Source organism: Abrus precatorius, unplaced genomic scaffold (assembly GCF_003935025.1).
Source record: "Abrus precatorius isolate BTA unplaced genomic scaffold, Abrus_2018 Scaffold3, whole genome shotgun sequence".
In the NCBI taxonomy this organism is placed as follows: domain Eukaryota; kingdom Viridiplantae; phylum Streptophyta; class Magnoliopsida; order Fabales; family Fabaceae; genus Abrus; species Abrus precatorius.
In genome coordinates, this window is record NW_020874373.1 from 2,578,841 (window position 1) to 2,599,763 (window position 20,923).

Here is a 20,923-nt window from a genome sequence, read left to right on the forward strand (position 1 = left end):
TTCATGATTTACCAAAATTTAAGAAATAATGATTTACGAAACAAAACTTTATGGCATAGGCAAGAACTTCAACGCTATATATATACACTACAAAATATAGTTTATGTATGTCATGCGAAAATATCCAAGAACTTCAGGCTGCACCATTGTTCAGATGATATAAATTATACTGCTGAAACAATATGGAAAATATAAAAGTATCGATCCCTGCTTATCTCTTTTGGAAGTTCAGGAATTTTATGGCATAGGCAAACACAAATAAGAAAATGATAACCCAGCCTACATGAACAACAGCAACCACTGGCAAGAAATCATATTCATAACCCAAGTTTTCCTTAAGGAATTCCTTCAGCCCCATACTCTTAGCTCCTGCGACATCTATTTGTGCAATTTCATCACCCAATTGAGAGGTAACAAGGCCATAGATCGTCCAAGCATTAGGAGTAGCCCAATAGTACCATCTCCACCACACAGGAATTTGCTGTAACATTTAGGAGAAATATAAGTTTCTGATATATGTCCAAAAAACTAACATTATTTTCGGGATAAAATTATGAATTAAATATCAAAATGGCATATTAACATACCATCCTAGGAATGAAAAAGCCGGAGAACAAGTTCCAGATGCACAAGAAGAAGGAAATACAAATGCAAGCAATTTGGTAACTTGGGGTTAGGGCAACAATCATCATCCCATACATGGTGAAGTAAATGAAACACATTAGCATGTAATAGTAGAACGAAAAGAATTTTCCTGCCGTCCATTTAAATCCCATCATGGAATGAATGACCATAGTATAAACGACCGTTTGAATTGAGCTGTACATTGTCTCTATAACGACCTACAAAACAATCAAAGTGTATTTTAGTTAATTTAACTACTATATATACAATGTTTTCCATTGGGACATGGTCTCTATCCAATAAAGATACGTTATTTTTTAAAACATTATAAACTTAATTTCGTTGAACAAATTAACAATCAATTTATTAGTCTCGTTGAATTTAGCAAAACTTTTAATTAAAATACTGTATCATAAAAAAATATTTACACAGCCATCTAACAAATAAATTACTATATTATTAAAAATTATTAACTTTTATGATAATTACTTAAAAATTTATATTTACAATATTTTTTAATTAATAAACCGTCTAAAAATTAAGCTCTTAGCAAAAGTATGCCCATAATATAACCTTGTAAACCATCGTATGCATAGGTAAATTTGATTTACTTATCTCTTCCATTACTTAAATTATACCTGACCAAGCGCGTAGGGCAATGTTGAATACATTCCTGCGGCTCTTTCACGATACAATACCGTTCTTTCTATATCCACAACTGGCTGCACTCCCACAGCGTTCATGGTTCCAAGGAACATCACGGTAGAGTACATGGCTCCCAAAAGATCAAATAAATCTTGTTCTTTTTGGCTACAAACCAAATTAGTTTAGCAAATTAATATTAATTAATATATAGTCGATATATTAACATGCAATGCAATTTAAATGTGCAAGATCATAATTCAGAATATCGATGCACTGATAAAACTTGAGTGCAATGCCATTTCAATATTATAGACAACTTACACATTTTTCGCTTTATTCAAGAAAATTACACCAAACATCACAGCAAAGACTAATGTGAGGAAGAATCGCACAGCATTGTACGGAGGATTTCTCCAATATGACCAATATTGTTTCCAAGCACAAGCTTTCCATTGCACCAAGAATGATTGGGAATATTTGGTTGGGAAGAATAAGTCCTTGGAACCTGATGCTGGAGTACTGAGCTCTTTAATAAACTCTTGATTCGTTCTGAAGAATTAATGTACAAAGAAATTTTAATTATTATTTAGAAAGCTAGAATTCTAGCTAGTACGATATAACCATGCATAGTAGAAAGTGACAAATCGCCAAAGGAAAAATACTTACTGGTAAAGTGTGGAGTTAGCATAAATATCCGCAAAATCTTTGCCAAGTTGAGCCTCAATTGAAGGAGTGCTGATCTCAAGCATCCATGTGGCAGGATTATAACCATCCTTGATTTTCGGAACCCCTGCAATAGCCTGAAGTATATATTAGACAAAGAAATTTTTACCACTAATAACTAGCACATTATGTTGTAAAGCAGAGGTATCAAAAACTCGAGATCTTAATCAAATAGAAGCTTCGGTACTCACTTCAAAATAGTCTATGAGCTTATGTGAGTTGTGACCAAGAGGTCCAGCAAAGATAACTTGTCCTCCTCTTTTCAACAACAATAGCTGCAACAATAAATAATTTTTTTTGCATTATAAATTAATTAATTGTGTATTAAGATTTTGAATGGGGGTGAACTATCTTATTTATATAAAATATCTTAAATAATTTAAACTAATAATCCTCTTATTTATGTATTATTTTATTTGTTAACACATTATCGTAATATTTTATTATCTTATGTGACGATGTACTATGCAAAATATAACATAATAATAAAGAAATATATAGCATATTAGTCAAATACACGTTAATGATTTCATATTTCAATCTTGCCTCATCAAAAGCTTCGAAAATGTCTACGCTTGGTTGGTGAATTGTGCACACAACGGTTCTCCCAGTGTCTACAGTGTTTCTCACAGTTCGCATGACAATAGCAGCAGCTCTAGCATCAAGCCCAGATGTTGGTTCATCCATGAAGATAATTGAAGGGTTGGCAACCAATTCTACAGCAATAGTAAGCCTTTTCCTTTGTTCTGTTGATAAACCATCCACTCCTGGAAGGCCCACAAGTGCATCTTTGATTGGTTTAAGCTCAACCCATTCCATAACTTCTTCAACAAACATCTGCAACCCCAACCGAAGTAAAACAAAATCAGAATTCAAATAAAATATTAGCATTAAAGATTTAATTAATTCATCATGACTAACAAAATATCACAAAATTTGCTCAAACATATACCTTTCGCGTTTGTGCATTTACATCTGAAGGAAGGCGAAGCCACGCTGAAAATAATAGTGATTCATATACAGTAACATAGGGTGAATGAATATCATTCTGTTCGCAGTAACCGCTAACACGAGCAAATGTTGCTTGGTTCTTTGGGTAACCTGAAATGTTAATAGTTCCTTGAATGTACCCTCCTGTTTTTCTTCCAACTAATACATCCATAAGGGTTGTCTTCCCAGCACCACTAACACCCATAAGTGCTGTCAATACGCCTGGTCTAAAAGCACCACTTACATCATGTAGCAGTTGAAGCCTATCTTCGTTCATTTCTTGATTTTTCATTTCCTGATACCATAAAAAAATTCAAGAGTTATATATATATATATATATACACTATAAAAATGAATAAGACCAATTAATTTTCAAAGGAGACTTCAAGTTGACGTTTCTATGAAAACTTTTCAGTTTGGGTTATACTTAAGGTAGTTTTAAAGACTGTGTTTAATCGTAAAAAGTATGTATTATACTTTTGTATTTTCAATATAATAAATATTTTAATTTTTAATAAAAGTTTCTTATTTTCAAATGCATGAATTCAGTTCCACAGATCACAGTTAACAAAATGAGAAAAATATTTTTATTAACTTTTGATTTTTAGACTAAATTTAAACATTAAAAATAATAATTATTTTTAATTAAAGATAAAATTAAGATTTAACATTTCAAAGTACTAATTTTTTATTAAAAATATTTATAATACTATATATCTTTAATTTAATAATCATTCCTTTTATCATAAAAAAGTATTACTTTTTAAATATTTAAATTTAAGATTGGGATTAATAGAATTTTCATATAAAGGGATTGATTATACCTTTATATTATTCTCAGTAAAAAGTAAGAAATAATGCATTATATTTGCATTTAAGAAATCTAAGATCCTTGTAAATTCAAAGTGGTACTCCATGTTTATCTTATTATGTATGTTGAAAATTTAGAAATATTTAGTGAACCTGCTCCTTCAATTATATGATGCAATAAAAGTAAGAAATACATGTAGGGTTTGTAAGACCATGATAGGTCTCGTAAAATCCATGTCTTCTCTCTTGTTAGACTGTTTAGTAATTAGAGATTTTTTTCATGAGAAAAAAAAACATAATAAAGTGATATTTTAGTACAAAAAGGAAATGGGTAGTTAATTGCAAAGAAAGAGATATTTCTTAATCTCAATAAAGATGCATATCATGGATTGTAGAAATTAGTGACTTACAGCAGGCATATCTACATAATAGTTCACATGATTGAATGAAAGTGCAAGAGGTTGAAATGACAGGGCCATTCTTGTTCTTCGTTCTTGATTAAAAGAACCAGCAATTTCTGAAGAATTTTTCTTTGTCATGTCCATACATGGAACTCCTATTTGTCAGAAAGACAGAGTATTAAATAATAGCGTCATAAAATAAATTGAATTATGTGAGAATAATGTGCAACTATACTTCTTTAAAAACTGTCGCAAAGTCGTGAAGAGAATATAACCTGTATGAAAAAATAAAATTCATATAGTAGAATTACTTAAAAATTGTTTCTTAACCAAAACTAATATTGTTGGTTAGTTATACACAACAATTTCAGAAACAGCAATGAAATGCTCTTGAAATCAGCAAGAAAATAAGGAAAGAGAGTTAGATATTAAAACCTTCGACATGGTGTTCACGGGTTGACTTTTCATTCTTCTTGTAACTTTCATCTATGATGAATGCTTTTGAATCACCAAATGCTGAAATTTTGATTTGATTAAGAAGGTTTACTAATGTTGAAAATTCCATTCAATTAAGGAATATGAATTATTAAAATCAAATAGCTTGACAACTTACGATTCAAATAAGTCAGAGCCACAATGAAGAGAAGGTTGAAAAGAAGAGCGAACGCAAACAACGCCCCAATGCATATCCAAAACCAATAATCTTCAGTGAAAAAGCCCCTAGACTTGAGAAGTGCTTGTCCAATTGTAGGTGCATCAATTGTAGGGTCTGTATTTGGCTGCAAAATATATAAAACATGTTTGACAATAATTGGAGTTAATGGAAGTAATTTAGACATGCAAATTTGTTTTTTTGTAATGAAATTTAGGTAACATACGCAATGAGGAATTGAGAAGAATGAGAAAACATATTTCTTACTTTACTCCATCTTTCATCCAAAAATTCATTCATAACTATGGCATTCTGACCATACATCATAGGAGAAACGTAATAGCCCCATATCATCCATGGCTTACTATCATCTGCAGGCATAAAAAAATAAAAAATAAATAACTTAAATAAGTGTACCATAACTATAAAACAAGAGTAGGAAACAATAAAAAAAATCTGAACATTAGAAAAATTTTAAAGTATCCTTGAACTACACGATCTAAAAGATTAAGAAGCAATTAATTGATATCTCACTTTTGGAGACAATAAATCCTCCTAGCACAAATATAATTTGGCAAATCAAGCCACTCAGCATGTTAGCAACAACTTGTATTCTGCCAATTGCACCAATGAGCCGGTATAGAGAGATAGCCATCTGATGAATACCAAATAATGCCAAGAAGTGTCGAAAAAGCCTGATGAAATGGAAGGATAAATGCGAATTTAGAAAATGTTTTTTTTTTCATTCTAGTCTAAAAAAACTACTATCGCCACAATACTTAGAATAACTTTTTAATTTTCATTAAATGAAGCCTATACCAATCAATTAACGCCTAACATTTTTTTTTGTCAGTATATGACATTTTTTAGGAATTGAATTGACAAGGAAAACTAAGGATATTATATTTTAGAAAATGCGAACAAACAATTATTACCTGCCTGCTGAAGGAGCAAATCCAATTGTATAGTATGTGAGTGCAATCCATATTGCTGATTCCACAAATGAGACGGGAATCCTGAGAAGCCATATAGGTAACCCAAATGCCCATGCAGGATAGAACATGGAATCCCTTTGTTTGTAAAAGACAGGAAGCCTAGAAACAATCATGCCTTGTTCTGACCCCCCATTAAACATCATATTTACCATAGCAAAAAATAATGCTCCAAAAAACTTTTGTCCATCTTGAACAGTGTCACTGGGCATTTCAGTTCTAAGGAACAAAGTGAAGCCTAAAATAGCTAAGACAGATAACTGTATTATCCTATATATGTAAACAAATGTGTCACGTTTCATAAACAACCATTCTCTTGAGAAACATGCCTTCAGTAGTTCCCAATTTGATATACCACACTTTTCTTTCACTATGGCAGCTCGGTGGGTTCTGCTCTTATCAAAAGGAACCTTCAACTCTTGTGCAAGTTTCTCTCCTATGTGAAATGCATAGAAAGACTCAGCAAATTCAGGCACTGAAATATATCTGTAAGGTTCATCTCTTCTAAACCAATATTGTTGTTGATCTTTCTCAGAGGTTACTTCTTGTAAAAAGTCAGCAACTCCTTTTCTTGGAGGACATTTGAAACCCATTTTTTCAAAGAACTCAAGAACATTCTCACGTGGACCTTGGTACACAATTTGACCTTCTGAAAGTAGGATAATGTCATCAAATAGTTCAAATGTCTCTGGTGCTGGTTGTAGAAGAGATATCACCACAGTTTCATCCATTGTATGAACTAATTGCCTCATGAACTTGCATATCTGAAAAGTGGTGGAACTGTCCAATCCTGTTGATATTTCGTCCATGAAAAGTGTCTTTGCTGGTCCTACTAGCATCTCCCCTTCACCAAAATTAAATTGAAATCGTAAGTATATATCTGAATAGATAACTACAGATGTTTAGATACAAGTTATAGTTGGAGGCCATTAATTAATTATTAGAAGAAAACACCAGAAAGAAAAAATTTAGTATCAAAATACTATCTTTTTAAACATTTTTATTCTTTTATTAGCCTCTCATTGATAAAAAGTACGAGTTCTTTAATGAGCCAATAAAATATTTTGCGTAATAATAAAATAATTAAAATATAAAAGTAAAAAATTTGTTACATCCCTTATTTATAACTATGTAAGATTTCAAGTTTTACCACAGCCATCAAACAAAACTATTAAAAATAAGTATTTTACACTCAAGATGGTAAGTGCACCCGTAGGGAAAAGAGAGATGGGAAGAAAAAATGTGATAAATTTAACAAGTAATATGATGACAAAGAAAGAAAGATAAAAGAAAATAATCATTTTAGATGCACTCAGATGGTACATATACCCACAGGAAAAAGACCGACAGAAAGGAAAGAAAGAAAAAGTGATAAATATAATAAATGATACGATAAAAACAAATTAAATAAAGAGAAACAAAAACTGACATGAATACAGTGTAAAAAAATATAAAAAATATCAAATCTATAAAAATATGTAAGATCTACCACTATTTCTTTTTCGGCCAATAGCTTGCTAAAAATTAAGGTATTTTTATGATATTTTTGTATTATTATTATTATTATTATTGATGTTGTTGTTTTTAAAAAAAATGGCTAGAAGAGAATTTAATCTTCAAACACAGCAATTTTAGGAGATGCTAGATAAACTATTTTATAAATTAATTAATTGATTAACCTGTTGTGACACGTTTCTTTTCTCCTCCAGAGATCCCCCTTCTCATGTTATCACCAATCTTAATGTCGGCACAAATATCCAATCCAAGTACCTATAAGAATGAGAAATAAATCAATCTAATTAAGAGATAAATATATAGGTAATACTAATTACTTGGAGATAAGCCAACGCATATAATCACAAACCTTGAGAAAATAATCTGTTATCAAATTGGTTTTTTGCCCCGAAATGGCTATAGCCTTCATGAATACATCAATCTCAGGGTCTGGCTTAATTCCAGCTTGTTTCTCCCTTCTTAAGATTTCCTCTAACATATCATACCTTGTGCCAACACCCAGATAACGTCCTGAAAAATCTAATGTCTCTCTCACTGTCAATTCTCCACAATGAAGGTCATGTTGACCAATATATGCACAAGTTTTTTTGGCAACAAATTCATTCATTGAATGTCCACAATAAGTGATTCTTCCAGAAGCCTGATCATAACATAAATTTTTCGTGATTAAAAAATATGCTTGAGATGATAAGAACTAACATGAATTTATTTAAGTAAATTGACTGAAACTAAATAAAAATATGAAAAAAAAAAATGCAAACAAACCCTTAAATTGTTATCAAGCATTCCTGCAAGAGCCAGAAGCAGTGTTGTTTTTCCTGCACCTGGAGGACCTAAAAGTAGGGTCATCCTGATATCACCATATTAAATGAAATAAGATTAAATCCTAAAGTGCATTAAATATGTAATAAAATAATTAAATAAAAGCATATTTCAACCGTCCTTAAAAGTGATGATAATACTTTTTTAATAAATATATTCTTATGCAACTTTTATTAGCTACCTCGATGGTTTGACAATTCCACTGAGATCTTTGAGAATATGAATTTTTCTCTTCTTGAAAGGTGTGAAGTGAAAAATCCCCTGAATCCTCTATCATGCACAACAAATGAATAAAAAATGGTTAAAGTTGGTGTAGGAAGCATTCATTTGATATCAAGAAAAAGAAATTATTCCTTCACTTACTGGATTTTTAAAAGAAACAATCAAATCGGGTATACCTCAAAAGTGTTGAGAGTAACATTAAGTAGGGTAGGAAGTGCTCGGCTTCCAACATGCACATCTGCTTCCACTGATAAATTCTCATATCGAACTTCAATTTTTGGAATTTCAATCCCCACCCTGTATTTAAAAATTCAGATCAATAGAAAGTATTAATGTCTTAATATAATAATGATAGATATATAGATAAATAAATAAATATATTAACACCTGTCAACTCTTTCTCTAAATTTAAGTAGGAATTTCTCATTGTCATTCTCTATTACACTCTCTAGTAGCAACTTCTTGTCTTGCAACCCAAGATTGGTGACATCCACTTGGTGATGCATGATTTTTCCATCATCAAGCAATTGTCTCAGAATCCCTTTTCTCATGCGATCAAATGTTGGCAAGCGTTGCATAGAAACCCATTGAAGATCATGTTCATTATCCTCTTGGGTTATGTTTAACATGTCTACTATAGATGGAGATGTTGCCCTAAAGCTCGCGGATGGCCAACTCCTATTATTTCTTTTTCCTGTGACCAATTTCTTTTTTGTTGAAGAGGCCATGTAATTTCTAAAATCAGCTCACTGATAATGACCTGAGCATCAAATGAATAGCAAGAGCAAGAGTTTTTATATCTCAAATATGACACTATCAGTCCAAATTTAAAAGTATAGGACTAGAGAGAGGAAAATGAGGAGAAGATGATGAAATTGTGTAGGAGGGTGTGACTCTGTGTAGTATATATGCATGTGTCTCATAGGTAATTCTATAGAACCTTCCTTTCATTCAACCATTTGACACAGATAATTTGACTACATCTTGGTCAAAGTACATATATATCTATATCTCCATCTACATGTATATCTTGTATTAATTAAAAGAAAAAATTATTAAGAACAATTTTTCATACTTCTTTATTATATTTTTAGTTATTGATTAAAAATTACAAAACATAAATAAAAATTATTAAATTAATAGTGAGATCTATATAATTCTTGTAATTTTTAATTAACTTTAACTAATAATAAGAGTGTGTTTAAAAAATTATACTAAAAATATGTCATTAATATATTTTTTAAAAAGTCTCATTGAGACATTTCTAAAGGGAGTAAATAAAAATATTCAGATTTTAGTAAGTTTTTATTGCGATACATTTTTTTAATTAAATCAATAGATACATTTAAGGGAACACAAACACTTGATAATAGTCACAGACGTGATACCCTTATCAAATATAATAACAAATATTTTGGATTCTTTAACTATATTTCACATTTTCTTTTACTTGTATACTAATGCATGCATATACGAATATCATAATAATTAAATAAAAGGAAATTACAAGTACTCCCTTTTCAACATTATTTTTATTATTAATATATTTTATATAAGACTCACCAAATAATATACCCACAGAAAACTAATACAAAGGTCGTTCAATGATAAAACAAAAAAAAAAGTTACTAAAACTCTTTTTACATTCATCCAATAAAAACACTTATTATATTTATGAAGACAGTATTTTATTATATTTGTAATGAATATTAATGCTAACTTTTAAAGCATTAATTTTTTTATTTAAAAAATGTTTTTTATATTAAATTTATATGCTATAGTAAAATTCTGTCTTGTTTTATAGTTTATCATACTTCAAAGTTATTGACGTCTGTCTTACTTCCCAAAAAAAAAAAAAAAAAAAAAATAAGAGACGTGCTGTCGGTGTGTGGACGTTTTTGAAATATATTTATTTTATTTAATTATTTTTAAATAAAAATTGATAATTGAATTATATAATATTATTTTAAAGGTGTTTATTAAATTTTTAATAAATTAATTATTTTCAAATATATTATTTTATAATTAATATTTTTATATATTAAAAATATAATTTTTATAAAATAAATTTTATTAATTAAGTATTAATTAATTTTTACATTATATAATACTTTACAAACTTAATTTCTTAATTTAATATTTGAATTGATAAAAAAAATTATCTCTAAATGTTATTAAATAACATTAGTTTAACATTGCTCGCTGGATCGATAAGTCAGTCACTACTATAATACTTTCTTTCACCCCCTTTATATCAAATCAAGATTAAATAAAAAATGATATATTTAATAATAATATTTATATAAGTATTAATAAGTTTATTATTTCACTATATTTTAATATATAATATATTATTTGAAATTTAAAAAATTCTTTGTCAATTTTATATCTATAATAATATATAAAGTTTTAAATACCTAATTTTTATAATAATATTATAAGAATTAATCGTTAGATTAATAAATTGTATTTTTAATAAAAATTATTATTATATAGAGTGTGTGTGTTTAAGTGTAAAGGTTGTCAGTGTGGTTGGTACATTGACTATGCTTGCAGTCAAAACAACAATTAAGGTTGCAAATATGTAACGTTTACCTTCTCTGGTTTTCAGGTTCAGTTTCAGGGTTTTTAAATCTATTCAATAAATGGACTTTTATTTTTTCATTACTGCAATTCATCAATTAAATATACAATAAATTCAGTGTATATATATATATATATATATATATATATATTTCCGAAACTTTTATGATCGATGTGCTAACTTTTGTAATAATTTCACCGCTTCAACTAAATGTTAGCTGTTATAATAATAACAAAATTGCGAACTTTATTTTTAAAAATTTAGTTTAAATAATTTACAATAATACAAATTTATTAATTAAAAAGTATTCGTTATATTTTTATATAATAAATAATTTTTTAGGTCTTTTTAATTGATGTGCTCAGGAGATTGTTTTTTTTTTTACACCGATCAAAAAATAATAATTTTTAAAAAATATATAATAAATTTTATATTTTTAATAAAAAATATTTTGAATTCTTTAATAAATGCCTTAAAAATACTTATTAATATTTTTATTTTTAATAAAAAAGTTTTAAATAATAAAATTTTAAATCTTGATATATTATATAAAATTAAAGATACTTTTTAGATAAAATGATTTTTAAAAAATGTTATAATTTTAATTAATATTAATTTAAATTTAATTTCTAAAATTTAACATTATATGTTAATCAACATTATAAATATTATTTTAATTTTTTATATTCTTTTAATTATCAATCAATATTAGTCAGTAACTTTTTTTTAGAGAATCAATCATTGAATTAGTCACTAAAAAAACTAATTCTATAGTATTTTTATTTTATTTTTAATTTAATTATCTATCATTTAGGTATCATTAGCAACTAAATTATTAATAATCATTTTTTAAAAAATCAGTAATTTAATCATCAATGAATGAGACACATTTAAAGACCAAAATTTTAATTACTAATTCAAACGTTAAGTCAAATTTAAATTTAGCAAAATATATCATAAATTTAATCGGCCTTTGAATCGATCATTATCTTATTATTCAGAGAGAGAGGGGGGGGGGGGGGAATAAGATTGGTATAGATGTGTGTAAGTCATATAAAAATAAAATAAAATATATTTATGTTTGAAATTATATATTTTTATAAAAAATAATTTCCTTCAAATCAAATAAAATTATTATAAAAAGAAAATCTCTCTTGAAATATTTAATACAACCATATATTTAAGATTTAAACTCAAAAGTTATTTAATAGTTTTTTTTAAGTTAATATATTTACTATTTTGATATTATGTGTTATAAACACAAAAATATAGAGGCTAGTCATTCCAATTTAGTTTTATTTGTGGTAATATCTTGTCACGTCTGCTGTCAAATTCTGATTCAGTGGTGGTATTTCTAAAAACATGTGCATATAATGGGTTTGTTCTTGTTTAAAAGAGAAATGAAAACATGTCATTTGAAAATCATCCAAAAATTTCATGGGCTTGCCATTGTTTAGAAGACAAATGAAAAGATGCTTTTGAAACAAAATGGAAAAATAAACAAGAGGGCCCTAGCTATCTTTTTTGGAAGTTGAGGAATTTAATGCCATAGGCATAAACAAACATGAAAATGAGAACCCACACTACATGGACAACAGCAACCACCGGTAGGAAATCATAGTCAAAACCCAAGCCTTTCTTGAGGAGTTCCTTCAGACTCATGCTTTCAGCTCCTGGAATTTCTATTTGTGCAACTTCATCTCCAAGTTGAGAGGTAACAAGCCCATAGATTGTCCAAGCATTAGGAGAAGCCCAATAGTACCATCTCCACCATTTAGGAATTTGCTGTAACATTTAGGAGAATTATAAGTTCCAATTTTTAAAATAAAGAGCTTTATTTAATTTCTAACATCAAACATGAATTATATATCAGAAGACTTAATTAAGTATTTTGGTCTCTACAAATAATATACACAATTTATACTTAGTCTCTATAAATTTTTTTATTAAGATATAATTTTTATATTTTTTACATATTATTATTTTTAGTTCATATAAATGACATGATTTATTAAAATATTGTTAAATATCAATTTTTGGTTTGACTACATGGACTAAAAACAATAATTTATAAAAAATAAGAACTATATCTTAACAGAACTATGCTTAAATTATGTAACTTTTACAGTGAACAATACATATGTCAAAATGCAAATAACATACCGTTCTTGGAATGACAAAGCCAGAGAACAAATTCCATAAGCCCAAGAAGAAGGTACTACAAATGGTAGCAATTTGGTAACTTGGGGTTAATGCAACGACCATCATCCCATACAGCGTGAAGCAGATAAAACACATCACATTGAAGTAATAGAATGAAAACAATTTCCTAGCCTTCCATTCAAATCCAATCATAGAGTAAACGACAACAGTGTAAATGACTGTTTGAATTAAATTATAAACTGCCTCTATTGCCACCTGCAAAATCAAAGAAGTGCGTTTTAGTTAGACAATCATATATTATTATATTAATCTAACAAGGAAATCTATCTAATAAAGTTATATATGATCAGTTTCATTGAAGAAATAATTGAATTTGTCAGTTTTTTTCTTTAATTCTGTGGTACATAACCTTGTGCATAACTATAAATAGGACAAATTGATTAAGATTTCTTGTGTTATACATTTATACCTGGCCAAGTGCATAGGGAATTGCTGAATACATCCCTGCAGCTCTTTCACGATACAAAATAGTTCTTTCTATGTCAACAATTGGCTGCACTCCCATTGCATTCAAGCTTCCAAGAAACATCACAGCAGCGAACATGGCTCCCAAAACATTTGATAAATCTTGTTGTGTTTGGCTGCCAACAAGTTTAGTTCATCAAACATCAATATTTATTAGTAACTTCAAATGCAATTTAAATGTGTAGGATTGTAAGAGCACCAAATACATTGATAAGACTTAAGAGCAAAGCTATCTTCTAATTTCAAGATTATAGACAAGTTGGATCAAATATATAAATTATTCATTGACTTACATTTTCTTGGCTTTATTCAAGAAGATTAGACCAAACAATATTCCAATGGCTAATGTGAAGAGGAGTCGAACGCCATTATAGGCAGGATTTCTCCAATATGACCAATATTGTTTCCAAAAACAAGCTTTCCACTGCACAAAGAATGATTGAGAATATTCAGTTGGGAAGCATAGGTCTTGGGAACCTGGTTGTGGAGTACTGAGCTCTTTGATAAGCTCTTGATTCCTTCTGAAGAAAGGACAAAGAAAATATAGTTAAGTCATAAAGCTAGAATTCTGGCATCATATAACTATGCATAGTAGTGACACAAATCACATTACTGGTAAAGTGTAGAGTCAGTGTAGATCTCTGCAAAATCTATGCCAAGTTGCGCCTCCATTGAAGGAGTGCTGATATCAAGCATCCATGTTGCCGGATTATAGCCATCTTTGATCTTTGGAACGCCTGCAATGACCTGAAGCAGAGCATGTATGTCAAATCTAAAAGAAATTTCTACCAAAATGATAAAAAATGAGGTTGAGAAGGTGATAAATGAAGAAAACGTCCCCTATTCACCTCAAAATATTCTATGAGCTTATGTGAATGATAACCAAGAGATCCAGCATAGATAATTTGTCCTCCTCTTTTCATCAACAATAGCTACAAAAATCAATGAAAACAAAATTCTAAGATAAATTATTCAATATCTAATAATCTACAAAAAGAAATAACAGATTACACACAGTACTCTAGATATTTTCGATTCTAAACATACTTCATCAAAAGCTTCAAAAATGTCTATGCTTGGTTGGTGAATTGTGCACACAACGGTTCTCCCAGTGTCTACAGTATTTCTCACAGTTCTCATAACAATAGCAGCAGCTCTAGCATCAAGCCCAGATGTTGGTTCATCCATGAAGATAATTGAAGGGTTGGCAACCAATTCTACAGCAATAGTAAGCCTTTTCCTTTGTTCTGTTGATAAACCATTTATGCCTGGAAGACCCACTATAGCATCTTTAATCGATTTAAGCTCAACCAACTCCATAACTTCCTCAACAAACATCTACATCACCAAACACAGAGTTAAATTGAAAATATTTGCATTGAAAACTCAATTGTTACTCGGCGAAGATGAGAAAGACTATTCTAATTCTAACACACCTTTCGTGTTTGGGTATTTACATCTGAAGGAAGTCGAAGCCATGCTGAAAATAATAGTGATTCATACACAGTAACATATGGAGAATGAATGTCATTCTGTTCGCAGTAACCGCTAACACGAGCAAATGTTGCTTGGTTCTTTGGGTAACCAGAGATGGTAATACTTCCTTCAATGTATCCACCTGTTTTTCTTCCAGCTAAAACATCCATAAGGGTTGTCTTCCCAGCCCCACTAACACCCATAAGTGCTGTCAATATGCCTGGTCTAAAAGCACCACTAACATCATGTAGGAGTTGAAGTTTATCTTCATTGATTCCTTGGCTCTTCATTTCCTAATATATCGAAACAAAACCAAAAGCTTTAGCGTGTGAAATATGGCTAGGTCCTAGTGAATAATGTTAAATTTAGTGACTTACGGCTGGCATATCAACATAGTAGTTCATATGATCGAATGCAAGTGAAAGAGGTTGAAATGGCAGGGCTATTCTTGTTCTTTGTTCTTGATGAGAAGAACTAGCTATTTCTGATGAATTTTTCGTTTCCACGTCTCTACCTGGAACTCCAATTCATCAAAAAGTTTAAATAATTTGAATTCATTGAGAATAATGTTTAACTAAACTTCTCTAGAAATGTTAGAAAACCGTGAAGAATATCTTAAAAATTATTCATTAACCAAATTTAATGTAGCTGATTATTTATACCCTACATTTCCATAAAAAAGAAACAATGAAATACGCTTGAAATCAAACAAGAGTTACCTCTACTAATGATATGCTGTCTAGAGTTTGACCTTTCATTCTCCTTGTCATCTTCATCCACGATGAATGCCTTTGAATCACTGAAAGCTGAAATTTTGGTTTGATATTAAAAAAATACGGTTTGCTAATGGTGCAAATTCAATTCAATTATGGACTTAAAAAATAATAACTTACGATTCAAATAAGTCAATGCAGCAATAAAGAGAAGGTTGAAAAGAAAAGCAAAGCCAAGCAAGGCTCCAATGCATATCCAAAACCAATACTCTTCTGTGAAAAAGCCTCTAGACTTGAGAATTACTTTTCCAACTGTAGGTGCATCTATTCTAGGGTCTGTATTTGGCTGTAAAATTATAAAAAAATATTTTATAATGTTTAGAGTTTTCAAATGTAGTTTAGGCTCAATGTAAAGTTGTCTTTGTATTTGAATGTACATAGCATAGGCAGAGAAAAAAAAATGAAAAAAAAAATTTCTTACTTTTCTCCACCTTTCGTCTAAAAATTCATTTATAACAATGGCATTCTGACCATACATCATAGGAGAAATGTAATAGCCCCACATCATCCATGGCTTAATATCATCTGCAAGCATAAAAATAAAATTTGTTGAAATAAGTACTTGTTATAACCACTATAAAAGAAGAGTTACAAACATAAAAAATTCAATTTTAATATCAAAAGATTGAGAAGAGATTAATGTCTTACTTCTATCGACAATAAATCCTCCTAAAGCAAATACTAGATGATAAACTAAGCCATTCACTATACCAGCAACAACTTGCGTTCTACCAACTGCACCAATGAGCCGATATAGAGACATAGACATCTGATGAACACTAAAATATACCAAGAATTGTCGAAAAAATCTGAAGAAACAAAAGCATAAATGTTAATTTCTATTAAACATATAATCCTTACCAAATCCAAAATAGTAAAATAATTTGAAAAGTAATTTTAGTTGCCTACTACAACAAGTTGAACATAGAAAATTAAGAACTACATATAGATAAAGCAAAGTCATAATACCTGTAAGCTGAAGGAGCAAATCCAATGGTATAGTATGTGAGGACAATCCATAACCCTGATTCCACAAGGGATATAGGAATCTTAAGAACTGATACAGGTAATCCAAATGCCCATGCAGGGAAGAACATGAAGTCCCTTTGTTTGTAAAAGACAGGAAGCCTAGAAACAATTATGGCTCGTTCTGATGACCCATTAAACATCATATTCATTAGAGAAAAAAATAATGCCCCTAAGAATTTTTGTCCATCTTGTACAGTACCCACTGGCATTTCAGTTCTAAGAAATACAGTGAAGACTAAAATAGATAATACCGTAATCTGTGTCATCCTAAATATGTAAACAAACATGTCACGTTTCATAAGCAACCATTCTCTTGCGAAGCATGCCTTCAATAGTTCCCAGTTTGATATACCGTACTTTTCTTTCACTAATGCAGCTCGGTGGGTTCTGCTCTTATCATATGGAACCTTTAACTCTTGTGCAAGTTTCTCTCCTATGTGAAATGAATTGAAAGACTCAGCAAATTCAAGTGCTGCAATATATCTATAAGGTTCATCTCTTCTAAACCAATATTGTTCTTGATCTTTCTTGGAGGTTACTTCTTGTAAAAAGTCAGCAACTCCTTTTCTTGGAGGACATTTGAAACCCATGTTTTCAAAGAACTCAAGCACATTCTCACGTGGACCTTGGTACACAATTTGACCTTCTGAAAGTAGGATAATGTCATCAAATAGTTCAAATGTCTCTGGTGCTGGTTGTAGAAGAGATATCACCATGGTTTCATCCATTATATGAACCATTTGCTTCATGAACTTGCATATTTGAAAAGTGGTGGAACTATCTAATCCTGTTGATATTTCATCCATAAAAAGTGCCTTTGCCGGTCCTACAAGCATTTCCCCTACATATAGTTACAATTGAAGCAGTTAGTAGAGATTAATAGATAACTATAAATCTTTCCAGATGATAAGAAAAACGGTCAACTTGAAATGCTAGTTTAAATAAGTAATAATAGCAAGATTTTATTGAAAAAGGAAATATTTTTACATTTTTTTATCTCTATTATAATAAATATTTTCTTTTTTAATAAAAGTTTTTTATTATTAATTGTTAAACTTAACCCAAAAATTAAGGTAAAATTGTAAAAGAAGAAAGAAAATTACTTCTATCGCGACACTTTCATTTCAAAACTTTTTTGTTATCTGACAAATCTCCACGTTAGTGTCATTAAAGATAGTAAATATAGGTTACAAGTAGGATGAAATTAGATCACCTGATAATAAAGAAAAATTAAAATGTAAAAAAATAAAAAATAAAATTGTTGCCTTCTTGCCTTCTTTACCACTAGAGTTTAATACTAGGATTTTGATTGCGAATAATTAGCTTACCATAGATTTGAATTTTAACATGGTTAATTCAATATGTATGGATTAATTATTTAAATTTGTTGTTAATCTCTCAGTCTTTTAGTTTAAACATTTACAATATTTATTATATTAAAAATATAAAATATAAAATATAATCAATATTTTTCCTAATAAAATTTTACTATAATTACTTGTCTAAATTTAATTTTAAGAATTAAAATTAATAATTTTCATTATTTAATAACTCATTAAGTTTGTTAGTTAAGCATTAAAAAGAGCAGTAATTAACCTGTTGTGACACGTTTCTTTTGTCCGCCAGATATACCCCTTGCCATGTTATCACCAACCATAATGTCAGCGCAAATATCCAATCCAAGTATCTATAAGAATTCAAGACAATGTAAATAAAACGTAAATTATATAGAAGTATGGAGAGGTAATACTTATAATACATCAATGTCTTTTTAGTAGCAATGAATTTCTGTGCAAAGAAAAGAAAACATGAGTGATGATAAAAGCTATATAAAAGAGAGAGAATTTATGTCGGTGTGGTTACTAACCTTGAGAACATAATCAGTTGCCAAACTAGTTTTTTGGCCAGATATGGCTATAGCCTTCATGAATGCATCAATTTCAGGGTGAGGCTTAATTCCTGCTTCTCTTTCCCTTCTTGAAAGTTCTTCCAACATTGCATACCTTGTGCCTACACCTAAACAACGTCCTGAAAAATCTAATGTCTCTCTCACTGTCATTTGTCCACTGTGAAGATCATGCTGACTAATATAGGCACAAGTTTTTCTAGCAACAAATTCATTTAATTTATGGCCACAGTAAGTGATTCTCCCAGAAGCCTGGTCATAACATCAATTTTCATCAGTTATTTAGAATTACGCATAAGATTATATAAATTAATTACATGTTGTTTAAGTATTTTGATTTGCTCTAAGCAAAGAAAAATATGAAAAGAATTGTGATTGAACCTTTAAGTCCCGGTCAAGCTTCCCTGCAAGTGTTAGAAGCAATGTTGTTTTTCCTGCACCTGGAGGACCTAAGAGTAGGGTCATCCTGAGATTACAATGTTAAATAATTCAAATAAGGTTAATTCTTAAATACCATTAAGTAAATAATAGAATGATTAAATATAAATCAGCAACTAATTTCTCAATTAACTATTGTAATTTTCTTCTAGAAACTATTGTAATACAAGACACGAAAAATTCGACCATCTTTGAAACTGTTAATAATTTTTATTATTATTACTCATGCTCCTTAATCTCTAAACTTTTAAAAAGTATAATTTAACTCTTAAGGTTTTTAATGTATATATACAAATTAATACATCTATGAAAATCATGTGTCATTTAGCCCTAAATTTCGAGTAAATTTTAAATCACACATAATTCAAACGTCAAGATTTAAAAACGAAGTTGTATGACTCGAATCTTAAGTTACAAGCGTGTATTGTTCTCCCCTTTTTTCAAAAGTTACCTTGATGGTCTTACGATTCCACTGACATCTTTGAGAATTTGAATATTTCTCTTCTTGGAAGGTACAAGGTGAAACAATCCCATAATACTCTATCAAGCACACAATAGATGAATTAGAAAGAGTTATTTGAAATAACATCAATAGTTTCAAATTTAACGAAGATCATAAAGACGTTATCAATGAAGTATAAAGCATGCAGTTAAAGTTTACGTAGGAAGTTCTTGCTTTATATCAAAAGAAAAAATTTCCTCGATCACGGGTTCATATTATAGAAAAACAAAATAAAAATTGACCTCAAAAGTGTTGAGAGCAACGTTAAGTAAAGAAGGGAGTGCTCTTTTTCCAACGTACACATCTCCTTCCACCGATAAGTTCTCGTATCGGATTTCAATTTTTGGAATTTCAATCCCCACCCTGTATTATTATAAATTTACACACAGTCAATATTAGTGACAAAAAATATTGATTCTTGATGATAATAATAATAATAATAATAATAATAATAATAAATAAATAAAATTTTCACACTCATTTTTTCTTATATCCATTTTCTATCCTTTCTCTCTTTTTTTAATCGATCTCTTCTTTTTCTATCAAATCACTTATCATTTCTTTTTCTCTTTCTTTCTTCCACCTATTTAACACCCTGAATCCAAATAATCAATTTTACAGACAGATAGATACCGATTAATCCTATCTCTGAGTCTGCGTAGGAAATTTTCATTATCATCTTCCACAAACTTTAGCACACTCTCAAGTAACAACTTCTTATCTTGCAACCCAAGATTGGTGACATCAACTGGGCAATGCACAACCTTCCCATTATCAAGCATTACCCTCAGCATCCCTTTTCTCATGCGATCAAATGTGGGCAAGCGCTCAATGGCAGCCCATTTGAGATCTTCTTCATTATCCTCGTGTGTGTGTTCACCCCGCCGGAAGTTGAACACATCTGAAGTTGGAGATTCTGTCCATGCCGATCTGAAACTCGTAGACGGCCAGCTTCGGTGATTTCTTGTTCTTCTTACAAGATCATTCTCTGTGATTGTCAACGCCATTTAATTTCTAACTAAACAAACCTCAGATCTGTGAATTGATAATTTCAATTGAATAGCATGGTGATGTATATATTTCTCAAATTAATATAGTAGACACTTTGCATAAGTTTGGAAGGAAAGGGAT

The 20,923-nt window shown here is 29.8% G+C and overlaps 2 protein-coding genes across 2 annotated transcripts; both read right to left on the reverse strand.

Annotated features, from left to right (window-relative positions):
* Nucleotides 1-211: 211 nt before the first annotated feature.
* On the reverse strand, nt 212-9,124 carry LOC113860894 (ABC transporter G family member 39-like). The gene is made up of 20 exons (XM_027493444.1): nt 8,784-9,124; nt 8,573-8,693; nt 8,356-8,444; nt 8,118-8,202; nt 7,702-7,992; nt 7,517-7,607; nt 5,781-6,681; nt 5,380-5,540; nt 5,113-5,216; nt 4,807-4,972; nt 4,629-4,709; nt 4,203-4,348; nt 2,945-3,277; nt 2,539-2,829; nt 2,184-2,267; nt 1,936-2,069; nt 1,591-1,818; nt 1,263-1,434; nt 588-842; nt 212-481 (listed from the first exon to the last, which is right to left on the reverse strand). Exons 1-20 carry the CDS (start codon nt 9,122-9,124, stop codon nt 212-214), a joined length of 4,344 nt encoding a protein of 1,447 aa, XP_027349245.1.
* A 3,371-nt stretch (nt 9,125-12,495) lies between these two features.
* Nucleotides 12,496-20,799, reverse strand: LOC113860898 (ABC transporter G family member 34-like). Its single transcript, XM_027493449.1, has 20 exons — nt 20,426-20,799; nt 20,035-20,155; nt 19,742-19,830; nt 19,234-19,318; nt 18,814-19,104; nt 18,543-18,633; nt 16,887-17,787; nt 16,566-16,726; nt 16,339-16,442; nt 16,038-16,203; nt 15,864-15,950; nt 15,522-15,664; nt 15,105-15,437; nt 14,716-15,006; nt 14,517-14,600; nt 14,282-14,415; nt 13,962-14,189; nt 13,613-13,784; nt 13,144-13,398; nt 12,496-12,765 (listed from the first exon to the last, which is right to left on the reverse strand). Exons 1-20 carry the CDS (start codon nt 20,797-20,799, stop codon nt 12,496-12,498), a joined length of 4,380 nt encoding a protein of 1,459 aa, XP_027349250.1.
* Nucleotides 20,800-20,923: the final 124 nt, after the last annotated feature.